Below are 24,429 nucleotides of genomic sequence, written 5' to 3' on the forward strand. Positions count from 1 at the left end.
CCATGTCTCATTTCTTTATATCTTGCTTCCAAGGAGTCAGAATTTCCTGTAACTTCTTAAAGTAGTCTTGAGCAGTAGTTTTCCAGATTTTTTGAAGGTCTTTCAAAGCTTTTCTTTGGAGACTGGCTGCTTTTTCACACATTTTCAGTCCAGTTTTTATACCTGACTGTATGTTTTTTTTGTTTGCAAAACCAAAAACCACTTAAATCTGACCTATGAATCATCTAAGTGTAAAAGAAGCACCTAACTCGAGGGATGAACAAGTGTTGTGTCTACAGATAGCAGACAACTTAGCAAAGAACTCATTTTAAATTGTATCTTTAGGCACAAAAACACATAATTTGCTCCCACTTCTTTAGTAAATCTAAAAAAAATGTCAACGATAACAGTCTGACAGACACAACACTGTATTTTTGCCTCAACAAGGTGATTCTCAAAGAGCTATTAGCTGAAAAGTTTGCATATCTCAGCATGGTGTGGAGTGTGCCCTTAAAAAAAAAACAAGTGGAGGACAAAAGAGGAAATGACAGGCCTTAAAAAACATCTACAGAAAATGAACAGTGTCTGAAAGTCATATCCTTAAGAAATACAAAGAAATCATGACCTGAAACATGATCTGTATCTGGCCCATTAGTTGAGCTTTAATGTTGATTAAAGCATCAACAGAAATGGTGTAAATGGAAAGGTGGGAGTCTCTGTCATGGTTTGTGGCTTTATTTCAGCCAGTGACCTTGGCGTCTTTTGATGACATTATGAACACACACAAAAAAAGGTTTTGATCCATTATGCAATAACATCAGAAAAGCATCTGATTGGCCTGTATTGATAGATGCTCACTCGTACAGATACTGTTGATACTGTTTATCTGGATGCTGCATTTTCAGATGAAAACGCAGAGACTTGGATGGTTGATCAAAAGTTTCTCCCACTGAAAACGCAATGTCCAGATAAACAGAATCAACTTTCTGGAGCTTCTGATGGGCAGTGGCGTCATTTTTCAGTTTGACAACAATCCCAAAGACTCTTCCAATACCTAGATAGAAAAACACTATCAGTGGTAGTCTAAGAAGCTTGGAAAGAAAAAAGCGTCTGGACTTCTTTATGTTGCTTGAAGACGTTACTGAATATTGACTTTCAAAAGAATTCAAGAAAACAAGAGGCAGCCCAAGACTTTTGCACAGTACCAAATAGTCCATCAGAGATGCTTATTAAAATTTTCCTCACCATGGACACTGTCTCCCGTTTTACATCTGATTTCTTCAGTGCAGTACTGACCTCATGTGGACAAATGCATCCTTGCACACAAACTGTATCTCTCAATGAAATTCAGTAGATAGGGCGTTTCATTGAGAAATCTTTGAATTTGTAAAGAGTGGAAATTGCATTGCAACAAACATTAGACTGGTCAGGTTACAAAGATGTAAAGATATTAGTGAAAAGATAGTAATTACCTGCAAAATATATCAATCTAATCATATCGGGAAATATGACCGTCAGTCCTAAATGTAATTATGGATCCCTTGTGTCTTTTATCTGATATATCTATTCACACATAATTCTGAGCATTAGACTGTTAGACTGTGAAAGCTGCAGCGCATTTCACAGTTCAAGTCTGAGCTCGATTGCTGTTGATCTTGGTGGTGCTGACGTCAGCCAGCAGTGTGTGTGGGTGGCTGTGTGGGTGAAGATGACTCCCAAATGAGCCTGTGCGTAGAAAAAAAATAATAAAAAAATAAAAGCCTGCCAGGAAGCAAAAGACAGGCTCTGTTAAGCTCTGCTGTTTTACCTTGAGCTCCGCATGGTGCAGGTAAAGGCTGAGCAAACAAAAAAAAGCTGCTCTCAGGCTCTCGTTGACCTTCCTAACAGCCTGACAGTATAAATAAAGACAAGAACTGAAGGGCTAAATTTAAGATGATGTATGAGGAAAAAGTTTTCTGCTCTCGCAACAATGTGGAGTGCATACAAAAAGCCAAAGAAAATAATAAAGAATTCACAACTGGGAAGTTTTACTTTAATTTATTGCACAAACAGCATTGACAAAACATACTTAGAAGTTACTATGTTGTTAAGAGAAGTGGAAAAATTGACCAAAAAGGGTACAGCCATAACATTCAAAAACAAGCTCTCGCATATTTTTGACACAAGAGGGTAGAAGGTCAGATAAGAGTTTGGGGGCGGGGTCCTGAACAAATCTTTTTACTTTTGGGGGATTTCTTTTGACCTTAAAGCACACAGGGATCCTGGAAAACATGACACATAGTTAACAATGGAAAGGTAGACCTTACTTCAACATGAGAGCAAAAAGTCCAGTATCAAAATGTAGTACATTACAGGGTCCGATCCAAAAAACCTTTCATACAATACACTATTCAACTGTTTGACGAGCTGAAGAATTTTGGGGTGAACACAAATGATCCAACTACATGGCAGGAAGAAAAAAAAAAGTGAAACATGGACTTGTGTTTTAATACAAAGTTTTAGCAGGTGTAACAGTCACACATATTTACATTTTAGAGCTCTTCAGATGGTTATCTTTGCATATGCTAATTAAAAAATACAGTTTAACTTTGCAGTAAGTTGCCATAACATTAAACACATGTACAGTATGCTCGCATGATCTGATGAGTTGAGTCTTTGGTACAACGTGAGCACCAGAATCCAGAGGCCCTACACTGCAAACGTGGTCATAATGGAAATGGCTTTTTCCCCTCCCCCCACTCTCTCAACAAACCATGCAAGGTTGATGCCTTCAGTGCAAACGCTAAACACACTGGGAATCATCAGTCTTTATCCTCATACTGTTTATCTAAGGGTGGGGAAATTTTGGTTGTGCAGAACAAAGACTCGAGGGGACCCATTATGTTTTTTCATCATTTTCTATTATGGTTTTATTATTGTAGTTAATGTTGCCATAACATCAACCCCACCCACCTGCTGCTGAACACTACTGTTTGTGACTGGCAGCCAATTAGAAGAGAGCTAGCTGAGATGAGATACGCAAAGGTCCAGCAGAAGATAAATAACGATTATTGTGACCTGTGAATCGTGCCAAGCTACTCGAGCAGAGTCCAAGAATAGAAAGGTGGGGCTAGATATGAACATAATAGGTCCCATTTAACTCGAAAAAGTTCATCACCAGTGGTACACACACACACGCATACACAAGAAACAAGTCTCTTGGCAATTGGTCAGTACAACAGAAGGCAGGAGGGCATGAAAAGATGAACAGAAGACACTGATGACCTTCACAAAGGGACTTCAATGTACACACGTGTAGTAGAAGGGTAGGCAGACAAAAGCTTTAGAAAGGCACAGAGCTTCAGAAAGCGCATTGAGCTGAAAGTTACCACTAAAGAAATGCCAATCACTCAATTGCATACACTCATACACACACACACACACACACACACACACACAGACTCACACACAAGACAGGATCATGTAGACAAATTGTTTCTGCTAATGTTGGCAAGGATTTTTAGCAGTTTAACAAAAGAAAATGTGATGAAAAATGAAGGTTTTTGTTGCATCACAGTTGTGGCTTAGGAGGATGAGACCGTGACACGAGTAAAAATGAGCTTCAACATGGACGACAATGATTGTTACAGCAGATTAAGTGCAATACAAAGTCAAAGCAAGAAAAAGCCTGGGTGAATCGTTAAATGGCACCGGATGACACTTTTGATGTAGATGACAAAGATCTGTGTCCGTTTTGAAATCACATTTAGTATCTATTAATCAAAAATGCACAAGATGCTTTCAGAAAACAAAACAAAAAGGTTAGCTAAAGATGGACAGAATTATTTAATTAGAGGAGGTTTCTGTTGCCGAAGATGTTATTTGGGTCCACGTAGTCCTTGACAGACCTGAGCATCCCCATGCCGACGCTGGAGATGGTCTCTCTCATCCACTCCTTCCGAAGTTTCCCCACTGAATGACAGAGGAGAGAAATAAATAAAAAAAACCAAGGAAGACGACTGAGGGGGAGAAATAGAGGAATCGGCACGGCTGATTGCTCAGCAGGCTGCTGGGAGCCAATCAATCTTGTGAGAGTGAGTGAATAAACAGAGGGTGATAAATGCTTTTATTCAGAGAGGAGAAATGTTTTGCATGGCATGATTTATGGAGCTCAGCAGACTATCAAACTCATTAGGCTCTGTGTGTTCCCAGAGGAGGGGCCGGCTGGCGGCTGGAGCGGGCCGTCCCCGGCTCCCTCACTTTTTGAGCCACCGCTCCCCTCCAATCCCCCCCCTGTCCAGAGTCACAGGAGCGTTTTCTGTCTCATTGTGCCAACGGCCGCACTCCTCCAGCTGACCCGCGAGGGTTTTGTGCTCCGTTGTCCCGAACGTCACTCTATGCCCCAACACTGGCCCGATCATCATTAGGGTGCCACAGCCAGCCGTGGAGCACCAACACAATGGCACTCTGTCAGCGGGAGTTTGGCTTTCAGCCGCTCCTCGCGGCCTCTCATCATCGTCGTCCAAACCCCCCAACCTGAGGAGTGAGACTGCCTTCGGCATGAAGCCCAGTGAGAGCGCCCATTACTTTACCAGCTGTCCAGTTCGACATTCTCCAAAGCATTTGGACCTGACAGGGTCCTGCAGAGTGGAGCCGGCAACTTTTCAAACAGAAGAATTTAACAGCAAATGTAACCAAATTAAAGCACTAATTTATATTTTTGTATTTGGCAATAAGAGGAGGAAAAGAGTGGTGCTACTGGGGACTAACAACACTGACTTACTCAACTGGTCAGTAGACCCAAGAAACCCCAAATATGTAAATTTAGGTTTATGTCAAATGTTTTTCGGCACAGTCACGAAAATTGATCTAATTTCAAGTTTAACATTGCCTTTTATGGCCTAACCAAGTACTTAAATAATAAATGATACATGAGAAGCTTTCACCTTCTCTCTGTTTTCTATCAGTGCAACTTTTTGGGGGGATAATGTGGGATTTGGGAAGCTGACAGGCAACTTTCACATTTTTCAGTGTAAAACACTGAAAAATGTGAGATAATAGCAGTGAGAATGATCATTTCGGTCACTGTTTTAGCTTTAATCCCTGCAAAATCAGTTCAAAAAGAGCAAGTAGTCATTATCAGAGTGTGATACTAATAACTAAAAATCCGGGAAAGGAAAGCTGCTTCATTCTTGGAAAAAGTCGTCTTTTAATAACAGTCCAGCAAAGAGGAAGTAAGTAAATTTTAACTTTTGACGTCGTGTCACTTTAAAAGAAATACTCGATATCTACAACCCACCCACGCAAAAAAAAGATAGACTTGAGAACAGAGCAGCTCAGAACAGGTGCTGCTCTCTGTGTAAACATGTGAAACCAGCAGTGTAATCAGTTTAGATAAGATTATAAAGGCCAAAAGGAAAAAAAACGAAATGAAAAACCCCAAAAAACCCCCCCAAAAACGTGTCTTCACATGCCTTCCTTTCCCAATCCACACGATTCTCTCCAGCCTCTACCCCCCCCCGTGCTCCCAGGGCAAGATGAGAAAAAGGGGCCACCCTGACATGTTACAACGCTATGTTATCAGAGTTTGGCCAGGAAACCCAGATGGGGATAAGCCATGAGGCTAGTGAGGCCCGTCTCCTGACAAAACAGGGCAGACAGCGGGGTCACTGGGGACTCTGATACCACACAAACCTCCAGATGGGGACAAGGGGACCAATCAGCTGCTACCCAATAACTAAGAAAGTACCAAGCTCTCTACCACCACCACCTCCTCCCCACTTCTTTCCCCTCGTTCCACCTCCATCCCACCCTCCTCTCAGGAATAGGAGAGAAAACAGAAGGTGCTGGGACTGCATCATTGCCTCCATCACTGTGATAATTTACACATCTATCTTGTCATATTCTCTCTTTTTTGCTTGCTATTGCAATCAATCTCACCAGGCTTGGTGTGTGCAGCTGAGACATGCAAAGAAGTGCAGGTAGCTATTTTAGAAAATCCCCCCCTCCTTCTCAAAAATCAAACAACTGACATTTCTCCCATGTGGAAAAGCCCGGGGAAGTTCAGGGCGAATGGCAAACGCGGAACTTCACCAAATCAGGTCATTCTTTTTACCTCCTGAGAGCAGTGACCTGAGTGGAAGTGCAGTGTGGGGAGCAGGTGAGAGAGAATCTCCGCAAAAAAAAGAAAAGAAAAAGAAAGCCGCAAGGTGAGGTGAAGACGCTGGGCACCCTCGAATGGCCTTCATTTGGAGAAGAAGAGAGAAGCTGGGTTGAGGCTCATCCGCTTCCACACCCCGCTCTCGCTCTCCTGGGGTTTCTCTAACAAATGGGGGTCAGGACATGACAGACAGGGTAAGGCAGTGGCCATGCATTCCTCTGATATGACCAAGCTGGAGTATTGGTTGAGGAGTTGTGGTGCAGGGTTGATAGATGGATGATTCTCCTGGTGATGGATGTTCCGACAACTCTTCACTGCTGCGACACTGGTGACCTAGTTAAAGAGGACATTTCTCCTGGTGTTCTGTCTTTAAGCACTGGCCAATATTTAAACATTTAACATGTTTGTTTTGGGTTTTTTTAAAGCCAGTTTGTTAAAACTGACTCCTTTTTCATGAAAAATGGTTTTCCCCTGGACAGCAGCTGACACACAGTGCTGTTAGGTGAGTATTACGTCCTGTAGTGAAAGGGGTCGAAGCGCTCTGCATGCAGAGATTCCCTTTCGTATGCCCACGCAGCACCGTGCTGACCTGCTGTAAATACAGGGCCACAAAAATGTATATTTTCTCCACTGGCCTCCCACCTCACCATCCTTGACTACATCTGTTTTGTTTGATACACAAAACCCAGGGAAACTAGCTCCATTTGTCAAGCGCTGATTGTGGGCAGACAAACCGTCCTGTCTGCACCCAGATAGCGAGCCCCGCTGTTATTAATCACAATTACAGAATGGGCCTCGCACACGGTAGCTGCATCAATATCCCACCCCCCTCTCCCCAGCGTCACCTCCCCGTGCCGCTCGGGGTGGCCGGGCCACCGTTTGGAGGTCAGTGTACAGCCGGCGATAACGGCGGCATCATTTACCCCGGCCCGCTGCCTCCTTTTTATTAGCAATCTTTTAATTTTGAACCCGTCCCCGCCTTCAGGAAAAATTGTGATTTAATATCGCAGCTGATTCACTACATACTGTTTTTGACAGGTGTGATGAATAGCCTCAAGTGATGTATGAAAACAGCGAGGCGGATGGCAATATAGATAAGGCAGCCGTTTCGGTTAGCCCTGATGGGGCCAGGAGAGTTGTTTCGCCGCCCTCCCCTGCTCACGTTTCATTTGGTCACTGCTGAAATGAACAAATAGCCGAGTCAGAGTCATTCATCTGAGCTGTGGGAACAGATTTTGGAAATGTGAAGGAAGCGATGAAAGATCCACGACCAAATGCACATTTACAGCACGACTGGCTGCCAGCGTGGAAGAGCACGCCGGGTAGGCTCGCCATGCTGTCATCGCAATTCAGTACAAAACTTTTTTTTTTTTCCTGGCCAACTGAAACATGAGAATCTCCAAATATAACATCACTGTGCTTTTTTGGTGATTTATATGCACTTGCTTTCTGCAGTTTGTGAAAACAGGCTCTACATTTTAAGCACAAAATTCTCAGCTCTGGGTACCTCCATGGTGATGTGACAAGCTCCCTCCATTGGCAAGGATCTCCTCTCTAGCTGCATGCTGTGAAGAGGGGAAAAAAACAAAACAACACTCAGTTTATACATTATATAATGTTATATTCTGACATCTGTTCTGATGGGTGTTGGCGTTTCAACATGTTATCACATCAGATGCAATTTGCTCTAATTTTATTTAACAGTTTTTGGCATAATGTGCAGAAAAATAAAACTGGATCTACCTCCACTTGTTCATACACATGCACTGGATCACTGAGTCCTCTGTAGTTGAAGGCAAAGTAAAAGTAGACACAGGCACCGGCATCATACGTCTGAGTCACCCTGCACCAAAAAGAAACACGTTCAAACGAGCGGAAAAAACCTTAATCTTTCTCTTTCCACCGTCTCTCAGAAAATCCAATTTACATGCATGTGAAGGAGGAGTTTTTTGACAAGTTGCTCCATTTTACATACAATAAATGATTCTTTTCTATTGGAATCGGAAGACAAAGTGCAGTGGGAGGTTTGGTTTTCCCCAGCGAACCTCTGACCTCAATTCCATTCATGGTTAGCAGAAAGCGGAGGCAGCGTGGAAGCACTATCGCCTTTAATAACACAACATTATCACATAATAAATGGCGATCAAATCCTTTTACTGAATCATCTGAGCCACATTTACTCCTCAGGTATGATGCAGGCAGGGTGATTCAACTGACATCATAATATTTGTGTTTTCCCCACACCACTAAATGCAGCTTACGCTCAGGTTTTCGAACATATTGTGTAACAACCTTTGTGTTGAGAATATAATGCTGCTTTTCCCGTTTACATGTTCTCTCTCTGGCCTTGCTCCCTCTGGAGGAGCAGGGTGCTGGGCCCTTGTTCATTTGACATGGCCCATCACCTGGCACACTCACTGTTCTGGAGGTTAAATGGACAAATCAATCATGTGACAGACTGCAGCCGGGAAATGAATGGCTGTAGCATAATCAGGCTGAGGCCTAATCTGTCCGCAATCTGTGAGCAGCAGCCTGGTGCTCCTCAACCAGCTCGCCGTCTGTCTGTCACAACGTCCGACCGCATTGTCTCCGTGGCTCTTGCAAACTCAACAGGGGTCACACTTGGTATGCACCTCAGTACTTCCAAGGTTATAACTGAAATGTATCTTTAGGATTGAATGCCATTTGCTGTCAAACAATAAAAGTTAGCAACTGATAGTCATTCTATTTTTTCTTTGCTTTTCATTTGTTTCTAATTTGGACCGACTTCTTCAAAATATTTCATTTGGGGAATGCTCTTGATTATTTGTGTATAGATGTCATTTAAAGGATTGATGTGATGATATTTTATCACAGCATGATGTTTATTATTTTTTTCAGAAGCATTTATATTTGTAAAATTTAAACAATTCAAAAACTGTTACAAACTGTGACAAACAACTACATCTTATTCCTCAGTTTAAAATAGCATCCAACAAGAAAACCATTTAATCCTTGAGTATCATTTGCTAAAAACTACACTGCCCTGCTTGTTTAATAAGTTACCTGAGCTCGTTACATATGTGTGACCTGATTGAGAGTGTCATATTTTTAATAGCCTTTGGACAAATTAGAACACACAGTGCATTGTTGTGTTCTTTTCATGGGAAGAACAATATGAAATCTATACTGTAGGTGTCGTTTCTGCACTAGTGTTAAACATTAAAATATGGTGAGGAGACTGGCAGAGCGCTTGTACAGGCTCAGTCTTTTGGAAACTGTTTTTAAATATTACCTGCATGTGGATAATGGTGGAAACTGAACTCCTTTGTCTTTACACTCTCGCACAATGCGCGCTTTTACATTTCTGCAAATGTCCAAAACCCTAAAAAAAAGAAAGAAAGAAAAGACAAGAAAATTAATAGGAGTTTAAGCTGATATTTGTGTGTTTAAAACATGACAACAATGTGTATTTAAAACCAAGCACTGCAAAAATATAAATAATAAAAGAAAGACAGACCAAAAACATTAAAGAAAGGCAAGAGACCAGGCAGGAGGTAGAGACCAGACTGACTAACATGAAGACCATTGTGGGAGAGATTCCCACTGGTGTGGAAATGGCCGCCAGTCCTAAGCATCTGCAGTCGTGCGTGGAGTGTGGAGGATGGGGAGGAGGCTGGGTAATGAGCCAGGCACATATGCTCGCCTCACTGCCTGATCTCTTGGTCTCTCCCCATCAGGCATGTTACACAACAAGGAGCCTGCATGTGCTCCTGTTTGTTGTGTGAGAAAGCAGGACAATGAAAACATGTAGAAAATGCAGATCACAGTACATGGGTGTGAGATGAGCCTGTGACTCATAGTACATGGTACACATACAGAGGACACTCACACACCTCTCCCCTCTATGTATGTGTGTGGGTGTGTGAGTATGTCAGTAGTGGTACGTTTGTATGCTGAGGAGGAAAAGCTCCACCAACGCAGGGTCATTTAATGAGGGGAGAAGGCAGGCATGAAGGTGAATGTGAAAGACAGAGGCAAGGAGAAATAAACGAAAGGAAGGGAAAAACAGGATTAGGACGCTCAGGGCAGACTCTGCAGGAGGCGAGTGAATCAATGTATTTACCTGTCCCAAGGCACAGAGGTTTCAAAGGACTCGCCAATCACATAGTAGTCCATTCCCAAGTCCTGGTTGGAATGAAATGCACATATATAAGCAGGCTTATATGTTAATGTGATTCAGCACATTTTATGAGAACTGTGGTAACCCTGTAAATCAAGCGTATGCAGAAATCCTCCAAGCTTGTGATCTTATTTTGAAACCACAGCTTCTTATTTTTATGAGCTGGGTGACATTCGATCGATTTTTTTTTTAAAGGCAATGCACAACTTTCTTTTTTAAAGGAAAAAAAGAGAAATGAAAGCAGCTTCTCTTCTCTGTACCGATAAAACAAAGACATTATCTTGGGCTTTTTTGTGATGTTTTACCACCGGCTTACATTCAACAGAACAAACCACTATCATAAAACTAGAATATAAAGAATGACTACATAAATAACTAGTAGTACTAGTAGACATCTCAACGAGACATTTTCAGACCTGTATTGCAAAAAGGCATTTTTGAATAGAAGCTGTTGCTTTATTGAAAAGGGCTTTAAATTCTGGATGCCCTTTCCGATGCAACCCCAAAAGGGTTTGTGGCTCCTCCTGGGATTGAAATCGGGATTATTGCTTGTTGGGCGAATGTGTAAACATCTACAATATGGAGCCACTGAGGAAGGACTTTTGACAACTGAGATAAAAAAAAAAACAAAAAACTAAAAAGCAGAAAGCTGTTGATGACCTGCTTAAGTATATTTAAACACCCTGCTTGTTGATGATTATCAGAAAGGTTTCTAACAGGGATGACCTGAGTCAACTTTCTATTGTCATTCTGTCTGCATTTACTGTGCTCTTCTACTGCTGTTCAATGCCTTGACAACAACTGCGACCAGATCAAATCAAAGCCCTCCCGAGGTCATATTCCGCTGCTTTCATTGCTGCTCGCTATCCTCTCCGCTGTCAAATTGCAATCTCCCTGCCTGCCCCACCTGCCCATCAGCTCAGGCAGGGAAAAAGCCAGAGAAGTGACCCACCCGGAGGTAAGCGATGACAAAGGTCAACATGTAGCCCCTCTGCCCATTGTCCTCTCCAGCTGCCAGGCCCCTGCGAGGAGACATCAGGGTTAATATTTAACAGATCTTTTCTTCAGCTTTGTTGCTCCGGCTGCTCCCTCTCACAACCGCTGTCTTGGAGGCTGTCAGTGCAACAATGTACAGATCAATGGCGCTATGCTCCTTGCATCGCCATAGGTCAGCCACACATCTATCACCTGCGGTGGGTAATCACATTTTCATCTACCATCCAAACTAATCAGGCCAAGCTCATTAGAAAATCACTATATTGATTTTCACCCTTCTTCCTGTTTCCCATCACTGCAGGAAACGTTCCTCACCACACCTAAGCAATCCATCACCGGCACTTGAGCTGATGGGTGATGGCCATTTAATGAAAATAATGCAATTATTAAGACTATGTTGCATCTGACAGGTTTTGGCTGGTATGGCTTAACCCCTTTCTATCACAAAACCATTGTTTGAACCTCAGCAAGATCCTAAAATAGAAGCAAACATGAAATGCTACAATGGTGTCAAATAAGACTTAATGAATATAATGTATGGCATGTATAATCAAATACTGATCAAACATTTGGCAAAACAGGGAATGCCTTGCACAAGATATTAATTACAATGAAACACTGGACTTTTTTATTGTTTCTCTTAACTAAAAAAAATATTAAAAATCCAGAGTCCGTTTTGGTAGCAACTGTATGAACACTTGAGATCTATAGATTTACAAACGCTTCACATAGATGTGAAATATCTGCAAACGTAAAGGTTACTGCCACAACCACTTTAATGAATGACTAACACATTTATGCATTGGCTATGTCATGACTCATGATGGTGCAAATCTTGTACAAATCCTTGCAGCCAGTTTTCAGACCAAACATATCACATTTGTGGTCTACCTGAGATGAAAGGTTGATATCTTTATCCATTCATATGTTTCTGCAGTTTTTTAAATGTCCAGTTTACCATAAAAATCCATCTTTGAACTTTAAAGCTTTCTTTCTTTCTTTTGTTGTGTGTGGAAGATTTTGGATCTGAGTAAATTAGGACCGAGGTTTTGTGTTCTTATGTGGCTGTGCAAAATAATGGGAACAGACAAAAATGTCTGAGGAAACTGTGCATCAGGATTATTTGGAGTTAGTTATAGATGAGAAATGTTTATATGAGATTTCTACACAGATATATTCATATTAGGTTTCCAAAAACCTTTTACCGTTTACCAATTACAATTCACCAATAAATAAAAGTAATTATTTTCATAACAATTACACAGATGGCAAATGAACTGAATATTCTTTTTTGAGGGCTTAAAAATGGTTCTGGATGAAGGAGGTTTCCTCTCTGGCTGGCTGGTAACAGATTTCCAAGAAAGTCCTTATTGATGTGTTTCATGATCAATCACAAGAGCCAAACACTCCCCAGCTGTGTCTTGTGGCCCTGTGCTGTCCTAAGGGGAGCTGTGCCCTACTATCTCTGCCCACCTCACACCTACTTTAACATTAAAGCTAGCCTGACAGGAGGACATCCAGAGGTGATCCATCAATCCACATCGAGACAAGCTACTGAGTCGAAGAACAAATCTTAAGTGTGTAACTGTGCTTCTCAATTCTTATCACTGCTACTCCAAGGCTGCTTGAAAGCAGCGCCACCACTGTGTATAAAGCCTCACCTTATGGCACATTTCTAACCTTTCTGATCTTTAAATGATCCAACAATATAGAGATATAGAAGAAAGATGTAAAAATACCAAACTCAGCAGCCACTACTCACCCAAATTTTGCAGCGATGTCATAAACCTGCTTTTCATGCTGCAGGACCTTCTCGCGGTCTCCCTCAAACAGCAGGGTGGCCACACACAGGCGGTTGGGGTCAAACCCTTTGAACTGAGAATTAAAGAGGTAGGCTCATTTTTCATGTAAAACACCTGCAGCAAGAACCTTACAGTGTTCACCCCTGGTTATTTTTTACCTTGGTGATGTAAAATTTCTTCAACCCGTCCAAAAAGGAAGTGAAAATTGAAGATACTTGAGGCTTCAGGGCATGACCTGTTAAATATCAGATTAAAATCAGTTCAGTTAATTCACCTAAAAGAAGCCCTAAAGTAAATAAAACAAAATTTCCCACAAATTAGGCAAACTCTGCTTCTGCTTGCATCCTCCAGTGTTCTGAGAGAGCAAAGCAACTCTGATATATTTGGAATTGCAAACAAAAGAAGAAGAAATAAATGGTAACATTTGAATAACTTCACAACTGGCCAGTGGCTGCGAGCGACAGCGACTATAAATCAGAGAGTTTCCGAAGGGAAGTGGGGTTGACACAGTGATATCCGTCTTCCTCAGCCACCCTTTTTGATTTATTCCTGATCGGACGCACAAAAGCGCCTGTGGACAAGGGAAAATGAGGGGCTGGGGCCAATGGGATGGTTATCAATCACAGCAGGGAAGTCATGGGTGATGTCGCCGAGACTTAACAGTTCATTTATTTCCCCCTATGCTCAAGTCTCTTCATCACTTAGTGTCCTAATTGTTTCCATTCCAAACTGTGATTGTGGGTCTTAAGGTCCCTCACAGCCATCATACTCGTTAATTAAATACTCAAAATCCAGAGAGAAAAAATTGCTAATACAATGAACAAAAATGATATGTTCATATGTTTATATTATCTTTCCTTTATACAAAATCCTTATTTTTATATATTAATACAGGTAGAGCTAAATTGTTTGTGTAGTCTCAAACTAAAAAAAAACCCCCAACCCTTTTATACAGTACACAAACTTTCTCCACAGTAATCATTATTAAAAAGTAAGGACAAGTTACTAAATCCATGAATGCATCATAGTGCCATGAGTTTTAGTTTTTATCCCCCCTCCCAAAAGAAAAAGAAAAAGAAAAAAAGATCCTGGTCACTTTGTCTTCCCTGTGTAAGGCTAGGAAGTGCCTACTCTGTGAAAAGTGGAAATACAGGGAAGATAATGAGATCCCACGAGACTGGGGAACTTTGCAGCGATCTCTGGGAATGCCAGATGCATTCCACTGGACCCGAAGAAACAACATCATAAAACTTCAGTGCAATAATGACTTAATTCTGGTCGGGTTTATTTTTCATCGTGCTTCAAACTGTGTGTTTGTGTGTGTGTGCGCGCAGATATTCGGTTGCAAAAATAATAATCAATTTAACGATTCAGTGGCATGGACCGTTGTGACATCATTGACTGCTGCACAAGTGCCGTTCATGGTTAGGTGGAACACCAAACAAAATAAAATGGGAGAAACTAAAGAAATGATTAAACCACATCATGTGGCTCATGTTGCAAAGCTCTCTGATCAAAGCCAAAGGTTTTATTGGGGCCTGGAAAAACAAAAAAGAAAAATCTAGCCAAATTAAGTCCTACTTGTAACGGGAAAAGCTAATGTTGAGAATTTGTAGATTAAATGAAAGTCATATAGACACATAAAGAGGTGATAACTGAGATGGGCTTAAATGTGAACTCCAAATAAAACTTACCAAATTTAAATTGTTCATTATCCATGAGTCGTATAGAAGCTGGGGCACACCTCTGCAGGGAAAAGAAGTTGGCCCGAATTAGTCGAATGAACAACAATAAAGAGCTTTGACTTTATAGCTTTTGGTTATTTGTCCTAAATGTACAGTATACAGACTCTCTGAGACAGCACTTCAGGCCAAATGAGGTCTGACGACGTCAGATGCCTTTGCAAGTTGGTCTATAAATCAGTTTTTCCCTGCTTTCTTCTGCCAGGTTAGCTTTAAAGGAGGTAAAACGAAGACCTGAAAGTGCTTATTTTGTGCATACCTCAAACACAGTAACTTTCTAGCCTCCATCTCATGTTGAGACATGGCTTTATGAAGCAACAGAGCACAACATGCTGAAGGGGAGATTAACCTGTTACCTGTCTGGCAACCTCTCGAAGACAGGCAACTCCCATCTCGAAATTAGGGAACACCACAGAGCCGTATTTTTGGTACTCCGGCATGGGACGAATCTTCATTGTAACCTCAGTAACCACGCCCAGGGTTCCTGTGGAAAATCACAGTGAGAGATTTTGAGCAGAACAAAAGTACGTACATCAGTTCCCAGAGTTTATATGACCTAACCCGCTTTAAGCGGAACTCAAGACTGTTTTACAGGGCTCTGGTACATGTCCCAGGGGTTGTTCTGGTGACCTTTGTCTCACATTTCACTTAGCAGATCTGATTTTCTACCACACACTGGGGGATAACTGAGATTTATCAGCTTAAGAACACCAGGAAGTAAAGCAGGGGTATATCAAAGGCACCAAGACCAACAACAGCAACACACACACAAGGTAGAAGGAAACCTGTGGCTGACCTCATGACCTGGAAGCTTTCAACAATTACCTGCTGCTGCTGCTGAAATCCTCACACCACTTGGTTCAAATATACCCAATGTTTATTTGAAAGTAAACTATGGGTAGCAAAGGATGTTTGCCATCTCTTCTCATAAAAAAAATTGAATTAAGCTCAATCTTTGAGCACTTGCTTTCAGATGACTTTTCTGAAAAAGATGTGGCTAATCAAAATGCTTTCTTTTGTTATCAGATGAAAAATGAAAACTACAATGAGTGAAAAAAAATTAAAACATTGCTTTTTCTACAAGAACACAAGCACAGTTTAAAAACATCTATTCTTAAAGTGAACTGTACAAACATTTTAAGGGTTTTGGACAACAAAAGAGAATATCTGATGGGTTTGCACAACACGTAATTGCCATTTTTACACTTTCTCCACACACTCAACAATGAACAACAGCTATTAGAGCTAGTTTGTGAATTTTATTGCTATGATCCAAATTGCTTTCTTGCACCCTGTGCACTCTGTATCATTATAGATCACGTTCATTTATAAATGTATCCCCCATGAACACAGTCCATCAGGAGGCTTCATCAGCCTGTTATGGTTGTTAATGAGGCCTCTAATGTGACACTGTATGCCACATGCTGCTCCCTAGTGGCACACTGGAAAACGTGACTGCATTGGGCCTCACCCCAAGAAGGGTTTTTTCTCCCCCCCCCTCCTGATAGCATGCAGGAGAAGCCACTTAATGAGAGAGGGGTGGGGATCTAGAGAAGGAGAGAAAGAAAGACTGTAGGAGGAGCCAGGGTGAGGGCTAAATGGAGGCAATAAGAACAGCAATGCTGGAAAAACTCTCTCGGGACAGATGCAATGAAATACTGAGTGCAGCTTAAGCTAACTTTACTGGAACTCTTGCTATTAGACTAACCTCATCTTAAAGGCTACGTATTTGCGGAAAGGGAATATTCACAATGAAGAGCGTTTTTAGCAGCAAATATTTTGACCAAAAAAGCCACTGACCATTGTGCAACCACTGCTTTAAATCAATCATTTAACTCTCAACATTAGGTTAGCGTTAGTTGGTTTCATATCGTATTTTCTGCATGGTTGAGGGGAGTTTAAAAGAGAAAAGGATTAGCATTGATCATTCCAATCATTGTTTACACTGGCTGTAGCAAGGGGGAAGAACTACTTTGCATTCAGGTTACTTCAAGGTCAGAGAGATACACAGACCCGTTGTTGTGCAGAGAATAAGAAGTCTGAGGTTTCACAGTAATTTCTAATGAAATGGATGCGTTCCACTTAACATGCAGAGCATAGTTGAGGGTTTTAGCGTGGCGCTTTGCTGTTGTTGTGGCCTACTGTCAGACACCAGGATTGGATTCTTTCGGTGAGGAGGTAGATAATTTTAATGAGACTGTGTGCTGGTGTGACCTCTTAGCAAAAGAGTTAGGCCTCCCAGAACAACATGCTCTACCACTGAGGTGTGGTCCTGTCCTATCTCTGCTCAGTGTAGCAACCACAGAAGCAAGAGCATCTTCAATTTCACTCACCTTAATTGCAAAAAAGCTCCTTCTCTAAGCTTGGGTTTTGAAGATATGAAGCATGTTAGAAAAAATGTGCTACTGTGATATTAGATTATTCAATATTCAAAATATTTGTACCATGTGAGTGAGTACATGAGTAAGCAATATCTAGCTATGTATTACAAGTAGACTGCTATTATTTTCACTTTCAGTAATTGATTATCTTTTATAGACTCATATCCAGAAAAAGCAGCAAACTAGGCTTGTTGTTCTCAAGTCCACTGTTTCACAAACGTAACATTTTTTGGATGCCATCAAGATGCTAGAGTTGCTTTACACACACACACACACACACACACACACACACACACACACACACACACACTACATAGGACAATGCACCATGTATTGCTGGCTGTATAACTGGCCAGTAAGCAAGACAAACACTATTCTGATATTGATTGTAACATGATATTTAATCCGATACAGGATTTTTAAGACTGATATTGATACTGATATTTGGTGATTTAAATTTCCAATATTTTACAAATCAGCTGAGGTTTTCTTTCAGATACATGAAATATAACTGATGTTATGGAAATCTGCTTATGTGTAGTTGTTCACTTAGTTGGATCAGCTTGATGTGTTTGTGATGTTCCAACACGTTGCAGGGAAGTTGCAGAATGCCCTTTAGTGGACAAAAGATGTAACACTCATTACATGGTTGAACTGTGTTCCTACCAACTCTTCTTTACTTTTTAAATTTAAATTTATTGGATGATGTAAATGCAGATATGGACAGATCAACAAATAGCTATTGTAAGCCAATAGTATTTGCAGATAAAACAGTCTGGCTCTAAGGGTTCATAGTGCATAAATAATAGGGAACCCATTGCAAGTATCTTTTAGAAATTCATCCTTTGGGAAAGGAATTCTTGGATTTGGTCATTGTGTACTTCTGTAGGTATTTGCCCACGGAGAGCTTATGAGGAGATGGGTTTTCAGCCTATGCAAAAATGCTCCCATGCATCCAACAACCCAACAGTGCAGAGCTCAGCTATGCGTAGGTCGAATGCTGATTGGCTGACAAGTGGGCTGGAACAGGGAAGGGAGCCACAGGCTTTTCACAGGAGTTCACCAGGAATGGGAGAAGCATAACCAAACATCCAAGATCTGCTCGGTTTCACTTCAGCTCTTTGTATGTTGTAACTTATGTGTATTAGTATGTTATAACTACTCTGCATCTGGCTGAAGGACCATCAACAACCTAACTGAGAGCCCACAGATCATTTGTACCAGATACTTTGGACACTGCAGTCATCTCACAACAAAAGTTTTTCTGCAGGGCTGTCCCGAGCACCCTACAGTCTACTAGTGCAGAATCATGTTCAAGCCATGAAGTGTAAAGTGCCAAACGTATTTAAGGCAGAGCAAAATTCTTTGGAGAAGATCTTTAATTCTGTGGTGGCTGAGTCATAAAGAGTAAAAATACATGTGGCTAGCTTAATTTGAAACTACCCATATATGGCAACTGTCAGTCAAAACACGACCTCTCACAGTTAATCTGCGCGGTCAGGACACAACTTCCAACCTTCAAACCCTGTTTCTTGGTATGATACTGTTGCTGAGATCAGTTTCGCTGAACGCAAATAGAGACTTCTGTAGCAGTCCCAGCCCAGTCGAGGAGCAGATTGCTGAGCTTTGTAGGGCAAATAAAAAGTTTGTATCCACAGCTGTTTAACATAACGATGCCAAGAGTCTCTGAACCTCTTCATTATGCAGGGGAAACCTGACATATGGCAGTATTCTCTGTGGGCATTCACAAGGACAGGACAGTGCAGATGGGGAGCAGAGGACACTTGCTGGTTCCTAACTAACACCTCTCCAGATCACATTTCCACCAATGCTAGTAAATGTGTAAGAAGCGGAGAGCATGAGAATCATCCTGATGTTACCGTTTTATCACAGAGGTTTCAAAGACACGCACACAAACCCACATTGACATGCATGTTTACACAACTGCACACACGCCCACATGCACTCCTGAACTGGAATAACGTGAGAAAGTCATCTAACCTTCCGAGCCCATGATGAAGTGGTGAACATCCGGCCCCGTGGACATGCGAGGTCCCTGACAGCTCTTTTCAATCACACCTTGTGGGGTAACCATCTTTATGTGGACAACCTATTCAGTGAGAACACAGCGATAAAGCAGCTTTAGAACCAAACAACACCTGCCCAAACTTAAAGACGTGAAGCCCACAAAACCTAATGTAATAATTTTCTTTCTACAGGTTTCTGCGCACTCACCAGGTCCTCAATGTTGCCATAGATGTTCTTCTTCATACCTGATGCTCTGGTTGCTACCCAGCCCCCCAGGGAGCTGAACTCCATGGAGTCAGGCTCGTGTCCTGTACAGTAGCCGCTCTCATTAAGCTGCAATAAAATGGAAAAATATAAAAAAAACATGTTTGTTTTTAACTTAAAAGGGAGCCAGAAATGTGTGGTAAACAATGATGTCGTAAACCCACGAGAATGTTTTAATAACAAGCGAAGAGAATGCGCAAGCAAAGGGAAAATATAATTGCACCTCTGCTGCTGCATGTCACTGCTCTAGTTATACCGCAATGTAAAAACGGCGGTTTTATGGCATTGGTGGTTTTATAATGGCCCAAAATAAACCAAGTGGAAAGACTGAATAAATAATGCACTGATCTCTCTCTCTTTAGTCTGACAGCAGCTCTGCTGTCATGTGCAAAATAATGCCTGTAAACTTGATACATCCAGCACACACAAGCCTTTGTTAGTAAAACTAAAATAATAGTAAGTTTTACATATTTATTTAAGTGTATGAGTTATGCAGGCAAGACTGCTTACACATTCCTCTTCCACAAAGAAAAAAAGAACAGAAAACACACTGTATGGCTTTGTTCCTTGCCATGCAGTAATAACAATGTACTTCTGAGAAATCTATTCATCAGATTCACTATCCCCAAGGCTTTGAGGAGAATGTGTAGGTCATTGGGAGCCCACACATTCTCCTTAAGGCAGACGTAGCACTGAAAGATTGCATCTTTAGGCGGAACATTCAACAGTAATAATAATTAAGATCTTAAAGTACAACAACAATGCTCCCCAGAAGCACAAGGGTAAAGTCAAGCCTTGTTTTATCACAGCATTCCTCTGGAAGGCAGTTTATAATGCAGACCCATCTGCTCTATGAAATCGGCCCAGTCTAAATGCAGAGGTGGAGTCTGCTTTAAATGCAGCTCACGCATTCCTCTACATCAAACGCCTGCTCCTTTTCCATTTTTCTGAATTAGCTTGATGGTGCCATCTGCTCATGACCACCGTCTCAGACTCTAATCTCTCCCCTTCAGCGCTCTGCTCCTACCGCAAACTCCTTCCTGCACCCTGTTAGATCTACTGAGCAAAGAGTACCAAGGTGAATGAGCACAGACAGCCTCCTAGGGAACAGGCGCACAGCTTGATTGTTGGCACAACGCTTTATATTAACGTAAGCTCTTTCGGTGAATTAAAATGGATGGGCGAGCAGTACTTACCAATCTCTCTAGATCCTGACCGACAATGCCAGCTTCCACATGGGCAGTTAAATTTTTCTCGTCAATCCACAGAATGCGGTTCTGTGACAAACAAACAACATGTCGGAGGACGTCATAAACATACATTTTATATTTCACAAAGTTTTTTGGGAGAAATGTTTTTTTAAAGCCGTTTCCTTTGTGTAAAACGGCTGCTTTCAAACACATATTGTATATCGCCATGTCTGTCATCTGAGCTCTGCCTACATCTGTTATGTTGACTTAAAATATCTCAGACTCAGACATAAACATTGCACTCAAGAGCAGGCTGTGGAGACAGTCTCTTCACAGTTTGCTTACAACACGGTATGTTTTTCATCAAAACGTCTGAGGACGAATGTGTGCAGACAAGGATGGGAGACAACTGTCAGTTTCCCAAAGGCTTAGCCCTACCTATAGGAGGTCATAAATTAGTCCCCAGAGCTAATAAACGTTACGTTCCTACTACATTGCTCCTTTCATGTGGTTCAGCTGGAGACACCTGACCTCTGATCCCTGACACAGAACGCTGGTCACTGATGTCAGTGGCAGCAAACTCAATGAGTGGTGAGCTAGGAGCTTGTAGACAGCTTGCATATCACCTCTGGGTGAGCATGGATCAAAGGGCTTTACTGTACAGTGACAATTTTCACCACTTTATATTGTATCCGATAAAAGATTATCATGTTTATGGGGACTTGTTTGGGATTGTATTGAGATTAATGGCTGGTGCATCACTTGGGTTTTGTCCCTATCCACACAACTAATTTACCAATTCTAACTCTGGCTGCACTCATGTTACTGAAAAAAAAAGATGTATATGGGAAAAAAAGAACACTGGAAACACTCAGTCTCATAATGCAATAGCTTGTAGCACACACTAACAGTTTCCACTATTACTTGGCTGTTATCAGCTGATAAAAAGAAGGAATTCCTGAGCCCAAATAATGTACATGTACTATTACTACAATCATGTTTTGCCAAAAACACAATTTTACTTGACACATTTTTTTAGTAATCCAAACCTGAAGAGATATCAACAATAGACACAGAAAACAACACGTTGAATATTAATCTTAATATCCATTTCAGCTTATGGCCTGGTGTCTATGAATAAGTATACTGATCCAGCCTGACTCTCTCTCAGTCTCTTTTCAGATTATTGTTCTAACTTTAAAGATCAGATAGATTGATTTTAGTTTAGTTGTCCTTAACGCTGATCGCGCAGGTGTTTACGTACCATCTGTGAGGTATCCAACGACACGATGGAACGAGTTTCCTCTGGGGGGCACTCGAGGGCACTAGAGACACTAGTCCCTCCTAAGAGATAATAAAAACCACTGTTACAATAAAACTCCTTTTCACAGCAGTCATTTTGACACGTTACAGGAGGAAAAGCACCATCTGAATAGCTCATCCTTGAGGTGCAATATATAATTTTTTCTTATGGCACGTCTGCACACTTCAGGATTTCACTGCAGTAATGAATGACTGACTTTTATTGATATGATTGTCACGAACCTGTTCGCAAACTGCAATAAAACTAACAATACGTAAGATTTATTTCTCCCATATTATTAGCATGACATTTTTTAGTAGTGACTGACAGAAGAAAACAAACAAAAAAGTTACAATCATTTCCTATGGTTGTAACCACCACAATTAGTGCAGTGTCCACTGCTCTACTTTTAACAGCAGCATCTATAATATAGATAATAAAGCTTTCACTAAGCCCTCACCCACCCACATAAAAAACAGATAACTGATGGATGAAATTACACTATATGTTACAAGTTGCGAAATGCAAATAAACTAGAGCCCCATAGTAATTTTACATAAAAGCTAATTATGTAGATTAACGCCTTTGATTTCATAGCTCACCTCCATATGGCATCAAACAAACGTTGTGTTTGCATGCGAGCTCCACAATTTTCACTACATCATTGTGACAGTCTGCAAAAAACATAGAAGATTTGTTTTGACAGGGCATCCTTTGATTTGCCTCGGGCTTTCTTCAGGCTGAGTCAAACTGCATGAAGCTACACTCTCTTGGGTGGGACATGCTAGATCAATACAGATGTATTTTAACCAATCAGAGCCCATATACATTCACACTGGGGCAGTGAGCGAGTGGGATGAACAGCAATACCAAAGTACATGGATGTGCTTGACTGGCCTCGAGAGCTTTTAAGAGGCAGTGAGAAATGCTTACATTCTACTGCATTTGGGCATCCAATTAAACACATAGCGTAGGCCAAAGGATTACAGCTCCACAAACTAAACATCCACTTAAAATTCACTTGTAGAGGCTACCGAGGAATGGCAATTATAGCTCAAAACATCTACTGCACATTTAGTAGATGAGAGTGCATTTGTACGGTTGGAAAAGTTAAAACTTGGGACTAGCCACTGTGGATGAGAATGTGCCTACAGTTGCCTGGTGATTCGCTTCCCATTTGGGAGGCTGCTAATCAAGTTTCAACCATCAGTCAACATTTATTTGCATGATAAAATAGTGCTAGCCATAACAAGAGAAAACCAATCTCAGAATCATAATTTATGAGTGTACTATGCAGGGCCAGACTGTGGAGTATTGGGTGTCAACCGTCCTCCCCCTGACGCTTCTTATTAAGCTTCTACTCATACATATTAATATCCCTGCCGCTGCAGAGATTAACCCTTTAAATCACCTAAGCCAGTAGGAGGGATCAGTTATGCTATGTAGGAGGAGAAAAGCAGACACACAGTGGAAAGAAATTATATATACACATGTTTAACAGTGACAGCATAGCTTCTGAACTCACTTGGCCATACAACCAAATCTGGAACACGGCCAATTTTCCCCTCTCTCAAAGCAAAGATCTCGTGTAAGCAATGGCCTGGAAAAAAATTTAAAAATGAAATTACGTCACCATTTTAAAAATATTTTCATAACAAATGAAAAAAATGTTGCAAATTAAATTACAATTCACAGACATTAAAAGACTTTTTTCTGCCTTACCATGAGAGCGAAAAACCCGGTCTTCAGCGTCATGAGAGAAGGGAATGCCTGTGGACTTTAGCTCCTTCAAGAAGGCCTCGTTTAGAGTGGGAGGCTGGACAGCACTGCTATTCAGAATTGGCTTAAACAAAACAAACCACAGCGGTTATGGCTTCTGCACAATGCCATTCATCGAAGTCGCAACAAATAAACAGGAGCTGTTACTCACTGCTGCTGGAGTTTTGTGCTGCAGATTGGCACCGAACGTGCTTTCCATCCACTCTCTGAGGCCGGGGATGATCATACCGCTCAGCCTATACCTGGATTGTGTAAAAGAGGAAAGAAAGTTTGAATTACCAATTAAAAATAATCAACCGAGTCTCATGTATTAGCTTCAATGCAGCAGAAGTGAAACTCTGAAACTGAAAATATCTCCATGCTTGACTGGGCAAATTCATTTGGAGAACCAGACCTGTGGCTAATAAGAATACAGTATGAGATCTGAGTCCAGTGAGGTTATTAGACAAGCAGAGCAGCAGTGACAGTGCTGTTATTGCTTTTCCTTTACCATCACTTTCATAATTGTGCTGGTGTCACAGATTGGGCCCATCCGGGGACTATGGTGTACCTTTGTAAAATATATGCAGTATTTAAGTGAGGAAAAAAAAAACCCTCCTGCAGCAAGCGAGCCAAGGAGGACGTCACCCTTGCTTCAGCTGATATACAACACCCAGATAGCTTT

General features: G+C 41.4%; 1 protein-coding gene across 1 annotated transcript in view; it reads right to left on the reverse strand.

Annotated features, from left to right (window-relative positions):
- Positions 1 to 2,000: 2,000 nt before the first annotated feature.
- agps (alkylglycerone phosphate synthase) overlaps positions 2,001 to 24,429 on the reverse strand; it is a 28,658-nt gene continuing 6,229 nt past the window's right edge. Inside the window, exons 3-20 of the mRNA XM_085249315.1 lie at positions 23,917 to 24,007; positions 23,709 to 23,829; positions 23,512 to 23,586; positions 22,589 to 22,660; positions 21,948 to 22,027; positions 20,690 to 20,770; positions 19,437 to 19,562; positions 19,203 to 19,311; positions 15,177 to 15,304; positions 14,773 to 14,824; positions 13,237 to 13,313; positions 13,039 to 13,151; positions 11,233 to 11,302; positions 10,224 to 10,285; positions 9,393 to 9,482; positions 7,862 to 7,961; positions 7,626 to 7,683; positions 2,001 to 3,930 (exon numbers count right to left, since the gene is read on the reverse strand). Of these exons, the coding sequence (XP_085105441.1) occupies positions 3,809 to 3,930; positions 7,626 to 7,683; positions 7,862 to 7,961; positions 9,393 to 9,482; positions 10,224 to 10,285; positions 11,233 to 11,302; positions 13,039 to 13,151; positions 13,237 to 13,313; positions 14,773 to 14,824; positions 15,177 to 15,304; positions 19,203 to 19,311; positions 19,437 to 19,562; positions 20,690 to 20,770; positions 21,948 to 22,027; positions 22,589 to 22,660; positions 23,512 to 23,586; positions 23,709 to 23,829; positions 23,917 to 24,007 (1,627 nt within the window). The 3' untranslated portion in view covers positions 2,001 to 3,808. The remainder of the gene's footprint in view (positions 3,931 to 7,625; positions 7,684 to 7,861; positions 7,962 to 9,392; positions 9,483 to 10,223; positions 10,286 to 11,232; positions 11,303 to 13,038; positions 13,152 to 13,236; positions 13,314 to 14,772; positions 14,825 to 15,176; positions 15,305 to 19,202; positions 19,312 to 19,436; positions 19,563 to 20,689; positions 20,771 to 21,947; positions 22,028 to 22,588; positions 22,661 to 23,511; positions 23,587 to 23,708; positions 23,830 to 23,916; positions 24,008 to 24,429) is intronic.

This window comes from Mchenga conophoros, linkage group LG16 (assembly GCF_057382185.1).
Source record: "Mchenga conophoros isolate Kocher_MC1m ecotype Shallow Benthic linkage group LG16, M_conophoros_male_GT1.1, whole genome shotgun sequence".
In the NCBI taxonomy this organism is placed as follows: domain Eukaryota; kingdom Metazoa; phylum Chordata; class Actinopteri; order Cichliformes; family Cichlidae; genus Mchenga; species Mchenga conophoros.